The sequence below is a fragment of the Temnothorax americanus genome, unplaced genomic scaffold, assembly GCF_048541705.1.
Source record: "Temnothorax americanus isolate GAGA-0224 unplaced genomic scaffold, ASM4854170v1 Scaffold10, whole genome shotgun sequence".
NCBI classification, from domain to species: Eukaryota; Metazoa; Arthropoda; class Insecta; order Hymenoptera; family Formicidae; genus Temnothorax; species Temnothorax americanus.
In genome coordinates, this window is record NW_027509231.1 from 2,630,920 (window position 1) to 2,647,032 (window position 16,113).

The window sequence follows — 16,113 nt, forward strand, 5'->3', positions numbered from 1 at the left end:
AAAGTTTCCTCTCTCGATTTCGGGATACAAAATCAGTATCCGGCTTAACGATGAGTTTCGGTAGATTGCTTCAAGACGGGGACGCCCCATACAGGATATGTTAAAAAATACGAAATCTTGTTAAAAACAGCTCTTTCGAATCCAACACATCCCGTTGAACAATTTCAATATGCGATGCTTTCAATATAAGACATCTTTAACTATTTTGACATTTTTTATATATTTAGATATATTTCATTTTTATATATACTAGACGTCACAGACGCGCGCTTCGCGCGCGCTATTTAGCTTTAATATTACACACAACTGTCAAAATATGCTATGACAACCGCTCACGAAGTTAGCGCAGCAACAGAATCAATCAGCATCGCGGAAAAGAGTCAACAAAGCACGTCGAGACTTTCGAGAAGACTTCGAGAGATGCGAGTATCGATTTAACATGCCTTTTTTTAGAAAGGATTTTTCGTTATTTACGTATCCGAAAGAATTTGGAATTGATGTTAAATAGGTGATCAGAGTTTCGATACGAGGCAAGCTCGCGTAAATCGCAAATTGATTTGATGTCGTGAACAAAGGATAACACAATTAGCAGTGCAAATTGTCTTGCACGAGGGAGGAAGTATTATTCCGCGCTGATAATAACATTTTATCGTCTCTTTGGCGCAACCGCGTCAGCAGTACCAAAACGATATACGCTCGAGCTCGTTTGTTATTTGCCCGACGTCCATCCCGGAGTGATTAATTATATTCTGTAATTAGCGTCGCATTCTCTGGATTGTTCTCCCGTTCTCCCGGTTGCCCGAATAGATAGACTCGGTCAACGAGAATTATGTCGGGTGCCGCGAGCTTCGAAAGCGCATTGCCCTCTTCGACGTGTGCGGTGCCTTCTCTCCCTTTCGCAATTCCGCGCGTACGAGCTTTCGCGAATATACGTTTAATGTTATCGTAACCGTATATATTCTTTGCGAAAAGAAAACTCTCCTCTAAAATTAGATTCACCACGCGGAAGCATGGTTCAGAAACGCACGCTTATTTTTAGCGTTAACAGATGAGCCGATCAATCGCACGTGTCACAACGAAAATATCCCACATGGGGTAATTTTCCGCTTTAATTTCGCACTTTCGGTCTGCGACTCTTCATATGCAATCGCAGCCCGTCGCTTCATGTAACTTAACGCGTGAAGTTTCGGCAATTTCCGTCCGTTTTCATCTTCTTGCGGAAATGTAAATGTCTATTTACGCGGCAATTGTGTTTTTCTATCGCAGATTGACCGTCAATCACGATTTTCGCAAATAGAACGTTTCGAGAGCTTTACATAATATGTCTAGCAAGATATACAAAAATAAATTTAATCAAAAATCATTTTTACTATCTGAAAATAATTTAGATAAAGTCTAATCTCTCGATAGAAGTTATATCAAAGGATCTAAGATTTAAGAACATGTTATTATCACGTTAATTAGAACGTTGTTTTACAAAACGTGAAAGCTTGCTCTCGCGTAGGATAAATTTATATATATATATATATCCCCCTCTGTGTGTTCGTTTTATATTCGCATCGCATAGCAGCAGTGCGGGGAATAATTTAATTCTTCCGGCGTAAAAAAACGGAGACCCTGTCAGAGACGGAATTGCTTGTTTTCGCTGGCGATTGTTGCCCGACGGTATATATACGTATATTGAAACTGGAAAATTCGCACGGACGATCATCGGACAATCGACGTGCGAAATTAGCTCTTTAATCGCGCAGGTGATATCCCCGCGGCACCATCAGAGAAAAACATTTGATCTCCGTCGCATAAATTATTTTCCGAAATAGAAACCGATCAATTTAACTTTCATGTTGTGCGTGCCTGGCGACGGTGCGTGTCTAAATGCGAAAAAATTTGCATAATATGTACCGTTGTCCAAATGACTCTCTCGATTTAATTATGTATTTTTTTCCTACAATATATAGAATACATGAGAAAATCAAAGGAATATGAAGATATACACATATATATTAACAGCACATTCTATTGGGAATTCGAATTGTATTAGATCTATGTACAAACCTGAAGTTTTTATTATAATATTATATATTTTTGTGCATAAAATAGAGTGTGCAAGTCGTGCGTAAAGATGAAAGATAAAGATAAAGAAAGATAAAGATTACAGCACTTGTTGCACAAATAACTATTCCCACATCTCTTGATCCTTTGGATATATTCCTGCATCTATTTAAAAATATTATTGCGCTATCTGTTATGCGATTCGTCTTGGAAATTATTTTTTGTTAATTTTAAAATAAGCTTGTTCTTATTAGCAGTAAAATTATTAAGTAATCAGCTGTTTTCTCATCTTCGAGTTCCGGAAAGCTTTCCCAGGTTGAGAGCTTTCTGGCAGCCCGACAACCGAAGGTAAAATTGGACACACAGTGGCTTCTTTGTACTAGCGATAACCGCTTGGCAAGCTTTTGCACCATCTGACGGCTCTTCCGGAAGAGTTTTCGCACGGGCACCTTTCAAGCTTCGTGCGAAAGTTTCCTATTGGTATCGCCATCTACGTATAACACAGAGAACATATATTTGTGCTGTTATAAATAATCTATTCTAGCTGAAACAAACAACTTGCACGTTATCACTTCTACTGATCGTATGAGGCGTCAATTGAAACTTTTATCGGAGATTATAACTTCTTTTTTTATTATATGACTATATGATAGCGGATGATAACAGATTGTATTTCTTTGTAATCAATTGCGTAATTCTTAAGAAGAAATTCTTAAAGATTCTTGTATGTCATTCTAAAGTTTTTTCGGTTGTTCGCAAACGTATAAATCTTAACACGCGTAAAGTTGCATTAATTTCTGACGTAGTTAGAGCGTGCAATTATACTTAGACTTTCTATCACAATTATTTGTAAGTTATCAATTATATTTCTACAAATAGAGATTAAATAACACATATTTTGCAACCTTTTGTAATTTTTAATTTTTTAATTAATCGTGTAAATTGAACATGGATGTAAATATAAATGTAAAACTTATTATCTGGAATTACATGTTGCAACTTCGTGTGTTAAGACATTCATGATGCTAAGCGTGTACAAGTACGATATACTGTTGTTAGTTTCATAGCTAATGACAGTTTCCGATATCTTATGTATATTCAATTCCACTAGGAGCTGCGTCGTCATCGTTATTTCGTTTCCAAAACGCGCGGAAGTCTATGTCAACTTTAGAGTAGCGAAAAGCAAATGGTTACTAAGTATGTAACACAAACACGGTTCGCTGTATAAAACATCGCTATATCTTAAAATTAGTTTGCGATGTATAGTCGCTTTGCGCAACACGAAGTCCTTTCTGAACTTATCGTAGAGTTAATTCATCTAAAAAATCATGCAAGAATTCCAAAAATTCCAAGTTAATTCCAAAAAATGTTTAGTCCGATATACGCGTTCAACTAAACATATTAGTTAATTAACTAAACATTAGATGTTTCAACAATTTTATTAGTTTCTTTAATCAAGAATTAATTAATTCAACTAATGTTTAGTTAAGTAACTAAAATGTTTAGTTGAACGTATCGGACTAATTATTTTTTGGGATTAACAAATTTCTTTTCTCAGTGTGCATCAATAACGACGCGAAGGGTGTTAACTTTTGAGAGCCGAAGGGTCGCGGGGAAAGAATCACCCCAAGAAACCGAGCGCGAAAGAATCGCCTTGGCGGCATCTTGCGCTATGCGCTTTTTTACCGCGCGTTTGTCGTCGCAGCGGGTGGCGGCCTAATTATACGTGTGTTTCTCCGTATTTCTGGAAACGGCCCGCGCGGATGGGGCGCGGTGCGGTCCACTCGATCGCGCGGTACCGCGAAGACGCGTTTCCCGGCTTCAGTCGCGCGTGGTCCATCTCGAATCGCGCATATCTCGCAGTTGTCCCACAAGTGTTGTACAAGGCGACTCACGGTCCGACCCCCCGGAGTACCGCGGTATCGTCGAAGATCGCTCTCGCCCTCGCAGTCTCGCAGCATCCACTCGCTCATGAGGCGGTCGCGCGGATATCGTAAGAGCGAGATGGCTCGGATCGATCTTCGGCTCGACTAAATACCCTCACTGCAAGTTCTTCTCCTTTTTGTTTAATATAATTTGGTTTCTCTATCGATGAAACGTCTATCATAATTTTGTCAAAAGCTTTGGAGCATTATTTTCTAATATTGCTGATTAGTATGTAAAAAAAATCAATGATTAACGAAGGGATTAAAATGATTAAATGATTCAAATAAATTTGAAGAATTTAAGACTGTACCGCGTATCACTTTTCGTGCGAAGACAACCAAAAATTAGGAGGCTATATGATCATGTACGAACTTGCAGAATCTGTACTGACGCGACGGAGGGTGAATCGAAAGGATTTTTCGAAAAGTGTCTACCGTGTGAGGAATTTAGATAGAAGTGACGTTTAAATTGTACGAAAGGAGATACAGAGACGAGAAACATGGCGACCACGGAGATCTTCCAGGACTGGGATTCTCCCCACGAGAATCTCACCACACGGAGAACCACTACTACCAGAAAATCCATAACAACCACTACCAGAAGAGAGGTAGGACTCGATAGGGTTGACCTGCAGACTTCGCGTGTTTAGTGAATTTAGTATCCTGCTTCTCGACGTTCTTCGACACTCTTTTCGATCTTTTTTTTTTTTAAATATTCAGATTCTTCATTCTCTAAACTGCCAGACATTTAATCTATTTCACAATTTATCTGTGAATGTATTCGGAAATTTTACATTCATGAATTCATCTTCTTCAAATCCTTAATTTGCTCGGATTCTAAATTTTCGAATCTTTGATGAATGTTCAGATCCTAAATTCTTGGACATCGTCATTATTTATGTCGCGATTGAACACACAAAAAGCGATTCACTTCTGGAATTAAATTTAGCGATCCTGCCAGAATCCGTCGCGCGTTTCTGCTCCTTCATACATCACGCTAATCGCGCATCTTCATGCCTGTCAAGCGGATCATAAACACATAAGGGGATAGATATAGAATGGGCATTCGCAATGCGGATAACTCCGTGGATTCGCGTCAGAAGATTAGACCGGGAATGGGTGGAAAAGCCAAGAAAGTGTCCTTTTTCTTGGCGCGCGTGGGTCGAATGTACAAAGTAGCCACACGCGATTACTCACCGGGAGTCGTTTACGATTTTCCGGCTGTTTGTCTGTGAATCAGGTCCGTGAAGCAATGGCGGCCTCGCGTCCTGGCAGCCGTTCTGTAAACGTTCGGAATAAAACTCTCTGCTTTGAGACACAGCCGTGTTTTCAAAGAAAGTCACGAATTTTCTGCCTGCAAAATAAAAAAATCAATCGCAACGTGTTTAATTGACGCGGCGACTCCAAGTTAGAGCCTTTAGCTATATAGCTTCTTAAATTAAATATGATTGAGATACTTGGATATTTTAATTATTTGGACCGAGAAAGATATTTGGAACTTATATATTTCTTATAAATAATTTCTTAAACGTGTCCAAATAATTTTCATTGCGTTAATCCATGATATGAATGAGATGTGAGAAAAATATACAGAGTGCGAGATAAATAAGCAACTGAATTTCCGACCTTGTTAGCGTCACTTTTGCATTGACAACGACACACGACATATGTTACAGCGTGCTTGCCGACAGTCGCGCGTGGTATGTTGGCATTGAAATCTCGGAACCGATAGATGCGCATCCGGTCGCGACATCGTAAAAATACGCCCGATATATAAATAGGGTCTAAGATGCGACGATAAATAAAAGTGGCACGCGCAAGAGTGCGAGAGGGCTGCGTCGTGTTTTAAACGGGCCTTTTTTCATTATCTATAAAAATAATACGGTGTCTTTTTGTGTCGCGGCTGCAGCGGCTGGCCACGCGCCAGACGCCGGAATAAAGATCGCAATAAAAGAAGATTATTGCGCAATTCGCGACGATTTGACATTCGTATAGTCCCGCGCGTCTGTTCCCGAAATTTATGTCGCCGATCGAACCGCGTTTCTCGCGTGTCTCAAGTTGAAGAGATCGCGCGGCCGTGTTCATTCGGGAACGGAATCGATAAGTAAGTAATTGAAAGTCCAACTTTGCTGAAATATTACGCGCGAAATACGCTAGCTCAACTCGCGAATAAAGTGCGTTATATTCGGGTCGAAGGCAATTCAGCGCTCTGGATTCGCGAAACTTTCGGCTCCCATGCACGATTACGCGCGTGGGTTCTATAAATTTCCCCGACTTATTAATATTCACGCGAATTCTTCGAACCGTCGATCTCTCCTCGCGGCGCAACAATGTGCTCGCGCGTTTTGGCGTATATCGACACCTGGCTCGGTTTCTTTGGCGATGATGATCAAACGGGCCTGACGGGCGCGCGGCGCGGCCTCACGCGAAGCTGCACGTTTATAATCGCGCTTTTCCGCGCATTTTCCATGCGATATTTCGCGCGGAAACGCGGCGCGTTCTCGAAATACCGAACAGCTCCGAGATTCGTTCTTGAGATTCTCGCCGGGCGCGTGAGATTTCGCGCGTTTTCGACGCGTCGCACTTATCTCGCCGGCCTTACGTCCGTTCGGATATCGTCGCTCGTATTTTCGAGATGGTCAATGTTGGCCATGAGCGCGAGATGCGGAACGAAGGCTTTTTCGCGGAGGTTTTCGCGAGTACGCGCCGCGCCGGCGACAACTTTTGATCGCGCCCGTTCAAATCGTTGCCAAGATGCGACGACGGGCTTATAAATTATTCGCGGGAAGATTAACGCGCGGAGAGCGTGGAGTATTATGACGCACGATACAAATTGCGATGTCGCGCTCCGCGTTGGCGCGGCCCGGACACACAATGGCCTCAAGCTTACAATGTGGCAATTAGGAGCACGCCTGAATACAATGCTAATGATAATTGACGGAACGGCGTGTAATTTGTGTGACGGCTGTCTCTTTCGCAACACAATGCCGCGATGAAAGTGACTGGAAAAGCGCGTGAGAGCGCGGCGAGGTAAAATAGGCAGCGCCTAGATCCTACATTGTAATGGAATGTGCGTGTATGTACGTGCGCTCGTTAGCGCAATGACGGTTCTCGCGATTTTATGTCGTGCCCTAAGAACAACTTAACTGGACCCTTCCGGTTCAACTCACGCGGAGTGAGTTACGAGAACGAGCGTGACTCCTGAGGTCGCGGTATAGGCGCGGACTTAGGTAGTTTACACACTGGGTATAGAGAACGTGCAACACACAGGCCTCCGAATTATTTACGGCGGATGTATTAATCCCGTGCACACACAAATCCCGTCGCGCCTTCCCGTCGTCTCTCGTCCAGCCCGCGATTCCGCAATGCGCCTCGCCGCCCGGCACTCCCGGCTCTGCCAGGACGATATCGCGAGAGGCGTTGGACCTCGTTGCTAAATCGGAAATCGTAAAACCGAGATTGTCGAGAGCCGGCGCTCATAATAGAACACAACGCGCAATTGGCAGTTTCGACGTGTCGTTTACCTCGCTCTTTCGCGAACGGATTTTCGCGGGAGAAAGAGCGACGATCGGATATAAAGCCGTCAACTTCGTTCCTCTTGCACGACAAGCCGATTGTAAACTCTTCTTGTATATCGCGGTCCAAAATTAAGCCCAAGAGAACTTGTTCCGCGGTATTTCCGATTTTCTTTCTCTTAGACCATTCTAATTATAAGCTCTTTGTACACCGCTGAAAATAGAATCGGAAAGCTTCGCGGTAAATGAGGGGGTTCCCAGGGTTTTTGACCTCGCTCGCGGTCATTATTCTCTCTCTCTCTCTCTCGCGGGACGGAAAGAAAAATGAAGTACACGTGTGGATCCGCCACCCTCGTTATGCGGATAAACGGCCTTGAACTTCGGTGGGAACTTCGGCGATGGGACGAATCTTTTTTTCGCTTCGCTTCGGCTCTTCTGGAATCCGCGATTCGCGAATTTGCCAATGAAAACATCAATGTTGTCGGCAATGAAAAATAAAGAGAACCAGATGATCGTAATATTTGGTCGGGAAACGTTCTTACGCACGCGTTCGCGAGCGAGCGCGATTTATTCAAAGTGCAGGTTCTCGCAAAATTCCTCCATGTTTTCTGTCGCATTTCGCTTTGATCTCCTCCGACAGCTTGAAACATATAAAGTTCCTGTATTTTTCTTTAGAAAACCGTTGGCAATATTGCGGTTTCATATGAGTTCTCTGAACCAAAGAGAACTACATATTTCTCTTATTCGTCTAGTCGTAAAATTTAATTTACTCGAATCAAGACCACGATGTAATATGAAACTCTGAGAAAAATGGATAGATTGTATAGATTAACTCAACTAAAAATGTAAACCCCTGGTTTCTTATAATACGTTCTACGAACGCGCAAATTGCCGGGATTACGCGGATGCCTCGTGCTAGATGATGACTCTTAAGGAGAGAGAAAGTTTCCACCTTGAATACCCATACGCGGCGCGCGTTGTGGCGCAAGTAAATTTTTGCTTAGTACGTGTATCGCGGCGTTTCATCTGGCGATCGGGATCTCTCCGAGTGCTCTGGAAAGTGCGTTACAAAAATATCGCGACGAACAATTGGATTTAATCGTGCGAACGGGCGCAGCTTGCGCTTAATTGGTCAAAGAAGAAGCACACGCTTGGTCTTAGCAGAAAGAAAGCGATGCCCCGAGATGAACCATATTGTTTTCATTTCGCCTGTCGGACAGTTTAGATTCGCTAGCGGAGCTCGACCGAGCAAGGGTCATTGTATGCGTTGATGTTTCTCTTCCACAACCGTGTTGCACGATAATTATTATCGCATCTTGCGTAAATCGTCTTAGCCTTGACGAGAAGCGCGCACCATTTATGAATCAATTAAATCGGAGGAACATCGTGGCGCGTTGTCGATTGTCAGGATTAGGATTATGGTTGCCGTTGTAAATGTTGCGAGTCTCCTTTGGCCGCGAGACCACCTTCGAATACGTAAATCGCTCGATTATGCATAACGCGAGGGCGGCTTTCATTACCGGCGTGCACGTGCACGTGCCGATCGCGCGTATACCAAGAATGTAGGTACACGGCTGACCTTTTCGTCAGTCATCGCGGAGTTTCCCACGTCCCACGCGTGGTGCGAGTGGGCCGTGGTCAACCGATCGTGACTAAGGGGGCCTTTTAAATGCACGATGGCACGGTCGAAAGATTAGTCGAAGGGACAAAGACGTTGTCTGCGCTAACAATGGTGTCTTTGTGACGCCATTGTGGATAGCAGCTACGCGAATGGCATCGAGTAAAAGTGTCTAATTGTTCTCGAGTCTGACGTATCACTTATAGACACGTGGAACCAGCGCCAACGTTTGCAGCCGCATTTCCCTAAATTTTCTCGTATATCTGTGGTCTCTCTGAAGGAGCCTTTGAGTAGCGGCAGAAGCTGAAATAAATTTCTGGAATACGAAAGAAACGCTTTACGACTCCAATAATGCCAACAAGTTTGCGCCGCGCGATTATACACACCTCCGGCGTACCTGTCAGTTTAACGCCAGGGCCAATGGCCATAAATCGCGAGTGTTCCCAAACAGCACGGAGATCTTATAAACCGTCCCGAAATACTCACGTGAAACGTTTTCCTCTCTGATCCCGTGATCGATTTGCGCGTGCACGCGGAGGCCGGCCGGCCGGCCGGCTTTACGAGTTGCGCTAAACTTAGGCCGCATTGACACGCGCGATTATTTACGCACCGTATACCGGAGATCGCGGGGGAAAACAACATGCACCGGAGTATATGCCGTGTCGCGGTCGGCCCGTGTCAGCGACCCCGACGACGGTGTTTCTCATCACCGGGGTAGTGTTTCCGATCGATCACGCGGCGGGATTGATAACTCTCCCCATTTGTCGGCAATCTTCTCGCCGATTTCTATTTATTCATAGAGATCCGTATTCATTCGATCGAATGCATATTGATCAACAATGATCGTGCAACGTTTATGAACGTAGCTCAGTCTACGAAACAACGATTGGCGACGGACAGTATAAGGAGTACCGAAAGAAGCTTACCAAAAGATCGTCGCTGATCGCGTGTCTGTTCGAAATATGAAACAAACGTATACGCGAGCACGCGGAAGTGTGGTCATCGTCGATCAAGGTCGACCACGCTCTCGAAATACACCGATGAATCGCGTGGATGGTCCGAAATGGAAGACGGCGGTTCTTCGCAGTTCGTATTTTTGTAAAAGCCGCGGCCACAGAAACAACGAGTTTCCGCGAAGCGGAATCAAAGATCGAGGACCCGAGGAAAACTCATTCTGATTGTATCTACGGCTTTACGTCGCGTTCCTCTCTCGCTATTTCGAGATTTGCTCTCGGGAGACGAATGCTCGTCGGCCTCCGCGGAAGATGCATGGGATCTTCGTCGCAATTATTTTGTATAGAACAAAGGATATTATTCTTGCACTTTTAACATTAATAATTTAATCCTTAAAAGTACTATGAAATTTTACTATGTAGATATTGTTCCGTAAAAAAAATAATCTATTAACTGTTCTCCGGTAATGTTTTGTAGCTGCTGTTTTCTGAAACTCTCTTTTCTCAGACATATCACAGCGACAGACCGTTCTGCAGCTATTAAAAAAATCACCAAAAATAAAAGACACATAAGATTAGGGTGTCCCGTAGCTATAAAAAAATTCTTATGAGGCGATTCACGATTAAAGTTTAATATAATTATGGTGTATTGTGGTATTCGAACGTCCGCTGATTTTCAAACAGATGCGTGAAAGAGTTCAAAAGATATCGCATAAAGATGTCCGACAGATTAGGACGGCCATTAAGACGTTTTTACGATTACGACGATTTTCATATGTTTGCGCAGTCTGGGAATTCGGATACACCACAGGTCTGCGATCATGTTGCGCGTTGCGGACATGTTAAACTATACACATAAATTATTCACATATTCGTAACCGCCTACGACACGAAATTCGCATAGCGGCAGATTGAACAATAGCACCTGCCATCATACCGAACGTATATGGGAGTTTTATGAAAAATTCCATAGAAGAGACGCGCGGCGGATCTCGCCTGCATCTCTCTATATCTAACGGTTGATACGCGGGCGCGATGAGGTCATCCGGCGAGTCCGTCAGATGATATCACGCCGATCTCGACGGCGGCGCGGCAACGGATTGTTTACTCGTACAAGGGACCGCCACGGAGATGAAAATGCCGTTCGGCCAAGGTAATAAATTTATCAAACGTCAGATGATATCTCATTGTACTTGCAACATAGGATAGAGTATGTGGCCGCGTTACCACGTCCATGCGAAGAAATACGGTGGATAAAGTCAACTCATTATTTGGTCTTCTATCTGAATGAAAAGAGTTCTACCTTATAATTTGTGAACACAAATTACATATCCTTATATATAATTCCGCAGAAGAGGCTTATATATATTACAGAATAAGTACGTTCTTCACGTCGTAATTTAGTATTTGTCGAGTGCTCAAACTCGGAGACGTGTTTGAGTTTTATTTAAACGGAGTCTCAAGAACTTGGGATATTCATTCTCGATAATGTAGTAGAATTTTTTTCCTAAGAGGGGGAAGAGTGCAAACAAGATATGACTTCCGCTGACATCATCGTCACCTGTAATCTGTCATTGAGCTGATGCGTGTTTAATTTGGAAAAAAGCATTGGAAAAACTGGATCCCCCATCTAGGGAAGCGAACCCCGCGGCCCGAAGTGAAAGTCGTTTTGAACGCAGCCGTCACCGGACTCATAGACTTCGCTAATACCACTCTACTCGCTCCGGTACTCTCGTCGCGGCTCCAGCACAAAACTCGGTTGTTTAGTAGCGCTCCGGCTCCGGGCGACTGTCGCTGCCACTGACGCGCGCCGCTCTTTACCCGCTCGGCCCAGCTCGGCCTCATCTCAGCGGACATTATATATCGCGAATCCAAAGGTCTCACACAGTCGCGGTTCCTTCGCGAATTCAAAGTCTCACCAGCCGGTTCCTTCGCGAGAATCTGTGCCGCGTGATTATCTCACATCGGATCACTCGTCCCTGCGGCACCTCCGTTGCGTAAGTACGACTCCATTTGTGGTAATTACCGAGATTCGCGCCCGACGAGTCGCCATGACGAGCTGTTACGGCGACACGAGCAGCTCGCGGCGACAATTAGGCGACGATTATACGTGACGAATGCTCTACTTTGTTCAAAGACCCTGACATCATCGCGTTCAAGAATCGAGAGATTAAACGATTTAACAAAAATTGTATTCTCTCAATTCGCTCTTACGCTTATTGTTAGACAAGCTGAGACACTTCCGGGCTCGCGAAATATTTTCGCCAACTCCATCGCGCAGCTCTATCGAGCGGCAACCGTGCCTCGATTTCGGTAATACAATGCCGCCGCGATCCGGCCGAGCAAATAGCGATCGTTCGAGTGATGCGTGTATTTTGCATGCGGTATACTCGGAGAAAATGAACGAGCGCCACTAATTAACGATTCGTCAATATTTGATCAGCTTGCTGCGCATATCGGCGATATGCCGTGGCTCTTCATTATTCTATAGTAATCGATACCGTATATAATACCGCTCGTATTGTTCCGCTAAACATCTGCGTTCGCTAACCGTACACATGCCTCCAGCAAACCGCAGTTCTTTTCGCCAAAGTTGATTTATGCGTCCGATCGCGTTGCTCGAAATATCTAATTACTTATGAAGCAAATTCGTCCGCTCACGGGGATCTCTCTTAATTTATGAGGCGTGAAAAAGACTTTCCAACCTTCTCTTAAATTTCAAGAGCAAAGATAAAAATAAAGAAAATTACGACGTTCGATCGATTTCAAAATTTGTTTCATTCGAGTATCCGATTTCCGATTCGACGTTCGAATATCAAAGGGTTCGAAGTTTTCGTCTGAGGATCGCGCTATAGCGCGATAAGAGGAGCGAATAGCACACAGAGTTTCGATGTCGCGTATGATAATTACATGTCAGTAGACGATACAAGTGTGCAGATTGAAAGTAATTGGAATTAATTCTCGCGATCACTGACCTACGATATTACCACGGACGAGCGTTTCCGTCGTCGCACATGCTCGTCGATGGACTCGCTCAATTTATAGCGACGCCTCGGTATCCACCAGGGCATCGACGCGTTGCAGACCGCGCGTATTAAAAATTGCTACGCTTCGTCGCCCGCCGTTGATAATTATTGCACAGAAGGGTTTTCACCGGGAAGTCGATCGATGAATATTCACGCGGTACATCAGACGTCACGGTGGATGGAGTCTGCAAATGGATACATTTGATTGAGAGGGTACTGACTGAATTTTATTGAAATTTTAACTAAACGCGTTAAAGACGAATAATCGAACGATCTCTCAAATGTGATTACCGTTTTATAGATTGTCGCGATGAAGAATATAAGTTATGAAATAAATGGAGAGAGAGGCTTGTTGGGGCGAATCGTGTTGAAAGGACATATCGCTCTTGAACTTTATCTGAACTTTACGTTTCGATTCAACTTGCAGACAAACGCTTACCTGATATTCGCACGCATTTAATTACAGAGTTTAATCCATTCGAGAGCCCGTTTAATTCCCATTCAATTTCGAGTAAATCCTAATTCAATTCCAAATCTTATTTCAATTTAATCCCAATTTTTTGGTTACGCACATCTAATCCAATCAAACTGTCGTTCAGTTTGACTTTAATATAGTCATCCTTAATCTATATAAGCGCGCGTGATGTCGATCTAATTACTAAATGGAGTTTCACATCCGCCGGTTTGTCGTCGAGCAATTGAAAAGGTGACACGATAACCCAGATCGCGAGGCCGATATCGATACACTTTCATAATCGCGGAATCTTCGCGCTAACCAGGACCGAAGCGATTTTACTAATTCCCGTTCGAGCGCCTGGCGCAATGCCAGCGAAAATCTGTTTGTACACACACACAAAGAAAGAAAGAGAGAGAGAGGGGAAGAAAATGAGAGAGGAAAATCCCGATCGAACGACGGATCGAGAGACCGAATCAATACGAATTCCCATGTGGAGAAAATGATCCTACGTCAGAAAATGGGAAACGTAAATCGACCACGATGGCACGAGGAATCGCGAAATTGTGCAACGCGCGTGCTTGGCACGCGCGCGTCTCCTTATACCCTCGCGAGAACAAAATGATTCCGAGGGTCGCAGACTGCGAACCGCGCCAGATGAATCGTCTCGCGAATATGATTTATACGTCGCGATCTAACTTACGCGTGCTGCAGAGACTTACGAGATCTCCGCGGCGGTTATTACCGTCATTACATATCGAGCAGCACGCTGTAATTATACATGCACGAGCCTCGAGATCAGGCGCGCGGCGGCTGAGAAACGTACGGAGCGATGGTAGGTGATGATTATTATGTCGACGTTGATTATACCGATCCGCAACGGCCGTCGAACGTAACATGCGACTTCGAGAAAACGGCTCCAGGTCATTGAACAATATGTCTCCCGACATTGTTCGCCAGCTGTTAGACGCGCATAAATACTACTGATGGCGGCGTAACGCCGTGGAAACCGTTGCGGCGGTACGTCACGCCGCATAAAACGATGTTTAACGACCGTTACGCCGCAAACGAACCTCAACGATCGCTTGATTCATGCACGCTCCGTGCACGTTAGACGAAGCCGAGCGGAGGAAACTCGCGGCTAAGATACGGCGGGGGCGATAACGCGAATTTTCCTGTTGACGGCTCGGAATCGTATATTGACCACGAGGATGTTTACGTTAAAATATAACGCTTAACGTCGTTGTTCTAACGCTGCGAATTTAATTACCTTTTTGAAGTTTTATATCTTTAAAATCTTAAAATGTTATATTCACAAGTAAAGGAAGAGCTAATTAAGAGTCGAGCGCGGTAAACAGTGCGCAAATTATTACGTCTATAATTAAGTGTTATTTATTTTGTACGTTTGGTTCAAATTTCGGACCATCCTAGGCAATTAACAATCTGTTCAATCGTGCATGCGTCTGTCCGTGATCTTCCAGCAACACTCAATGTGGACAAGCGTATAATATAAGTCTTCCTCCGGTTCCAGTCGTAAAGGGAGAATTTATTCGGTTCTAGCTGCACGATTGAATCGATTTGCTGAGGACGGTCCGAAATTTGGATTGAAACGTACAAAATAAGTAGCACTTAATTATAGACGTAATAATTTGCGCACTGTTTACCGCGCTCGGCTCTTAATTAGCCCGCTCCTCCTTTATATTTGTGGATATTTAAAAAATTACAGAGTTATTTTTCAATTCTTATAAAAATAATTCTTGAAAATAATTCTTAAAAATATTATATCCCACGTTTTTGGAATAATCAGGTGAAAAGCGTTTCTCCTCAAACGAGTCGATTGCATACGCTTAAGCAAAGCGAGAAACCGAACATAACTGGCGCAGACAGGTAGCATCGAAAGTTATCGTCACGTTTGACGATGCAGATCTCGCGGCTCTTCCTGCACCTGTCGGCCGATCAATCGCCGTTAGAAATTAACTCGGGATAACGTCGCCGGTCAATCCGCTCGCGAATGACTCGCTTTCCCATCCCGCTTTTTCTTCCGAAGGGGAGAAAAAAGCCGATTGCGTTTTCCATCGCGCCGCGCATCGCGACACGGCGGCATTTTCGACCTACTTCCTCGTAACGGGCATCTGGTGTACCACTGGAAAGTCTTTAAGAAATTAGATAAACAACAAATCACAGAGAAACGTGATAGAAATCAAATAAGATCATTACGGTCAGCTGAAAGATAACTTTTTCTCAACATCGGCCGTTCTTCGGTTCAATGCGTCTCGTTGACATCCCGCGCGCGTAATAGGCGGCAAATTATCACCTTAACATTGAAAATGACTCTAGAAATCTGGATAAAAATATCTCGGACAGATGTGATCTTTCACACTGGGTGACTTTCGTATCCCCGACTTTTTTTTTTCACGATCGTCGTCTGGTCGAGCGAGAGGAAAATAAGGAAACACGTTCGGCGAAAAAAGATGATGTATTTTTAGTAGCTCATTTAAATTGCACAACTCCTCTCCGGAGACCTGTCAGGCTCGCTGTTGTTTATAATTCGCTAGTTTTCGCGCTCGTGA

General features: G+C 44.0%; 1 protein-coding gene and 1 long non-coding RNA gene across 15 annotated transcripts in view; one reads left to right on the forward strand and one right to left on the reverse strand.

Moving 5' to 3' along the window:
* Positions 1-16,113, forward strand: part of Tmod (tropomodulin) — a 46,314-nt gene that overhangs the window by 9,997 nt on the left and 20,204 nt on the right. Inside the window, exons 1-2 of one of the 13 annotated variants that reach the window (XM_077409777.1) lie at positions 3,866-4,097; positions 4,357-4,585. The exons of the other annotated variants lie outside the window; for them this stretch is intronic. Coding sequence (XP_077265903.1) covers positions 4,478-4,585 — 108 coding nt within the window. The 5' untranslated portion in view covers positions 3,866-4,097; positions 4,357-4,477. Of the gene's footprint in view, positions 1-3,865; positions 4,098-4,356; positions 4,586-16,113 lie in introns of those variants that run through there. 13 annotated transcript variants of the gene reach the window in all.
* Positions 1,926-11,899, reverse strand: LOC143899624 (uncharacterized). Of its 2 annotated transcripts, none has more exons than XR_013257546.1 (3): positions 11,625-11,899; positions 5,175-5,331; positions 1,926-2,542 (listed from the first exon to the last, which is right to left on the reverse strand). It is a non-coding gene; the product is annotated as an uncharacterized LOC143899624 (long non-coding RNA). The 2 variants fall into 2 exon arrangements; XR_013257547.1 differs by lacking the exon at positions 11,625-11,899 and adding an exon at positions 5,604-8,215.